Consider the following 721-nt stretch of genomic DNA (forward strand, 5'->3'; position numbering starts at 1 on the left):
AACGAGGTGCTGCAGCCGATGGGGTTGTGGGGCTGCAGGTTAAACCAGCCCGGCTGGCACCTGGGCACAGGGAGGAAACAGGAGTATGTGGCACAGGGCAGGCAGAGCTGCAGGGAACCACAGCAGTGTCACTGTGTGGGACACTGGTGACAGCTCCTGTGAGCCCAGTCCCGGTGGTCCAAAGGAATGCAGCCCCACAGCCCTGCCACCAATTTCAAGACTGGAAAGGGACAGTGTTTCTGTCCCCATGCCAGGTGCTCACCTGTTGCACAAGTGCCCCTCCACCCTCTCCTTGCAGGTGCAGTGCCCTGTGTTGGGGTCGCAGGTGCCCACGCTGCCCGCGGGGTCACAGGTGCAGGGTCTGCATGGGGCGAGATAAAGGCAGGAGGTGAGCCCCGGTCCCATCCCACTGCTCCTGCCCGGGGCCGGATTCCTCCTCACCTGCAGCCACCCTCGCTGAGGCTGTGGTAGCCGTCCTTGCAGCGCTCACACTTCCAGCCCGTCACGTTGGCTTTGCAGACGCAGGTCCCCGAGCTGTCGCACTGGGGCTGCAGGGAGCCTGCGGGGAGCCCGGGCAGCCCTGAGGCTCAACCCCAGCCAGGGAAAGACGGGGAAACCCCAGCAAGAGAGAAGCCACCAAAACCATCCCTCCCAGCAAACTCCGGCTGGGTTATCGGTAGCTTTGCAGCCGGAGCTCGGCTGGGCACAGCCGCACGCACCT

General features: G+C 64.5%; 1 protein-coding gene across 1 annotated transcript in view; it reads right to left on the minus strand.

Annotated features, from left to right (window-relative positions):
* LAMC3 (laminin subunit gamma 3) overlaps window positions 1-721 on the minus strand; it is a 23,755-nt gene that overhangs the window by 16,798 nt on the left and 6,236 nt on the right. The window contains 2 exon segments of the mRNA XM_031057298.1: window positions 263-361; window positions 442-580. Of these exon segments, the coding sequence (XP_030913158.1) occupies window positions 263-361; window positions 442-580 (238 nt within the window).

The sequence above is a fragment of the Geospiza fortis genome, unplaced genomic scaffold (genome assembly GCF_000277835.1).
Source record: "Geospiza fortis unplaced genomic scaffold, GeoFor_1.0 scaffold27, whole genome shotgun sequence".
Taxonomy (NCBI): domain Eukaryota; kingdom Metazoa; phylum Chordata; class Aves; order Passeriformes; family Thraupidae; genus Geospiza; species Geospiza fortis.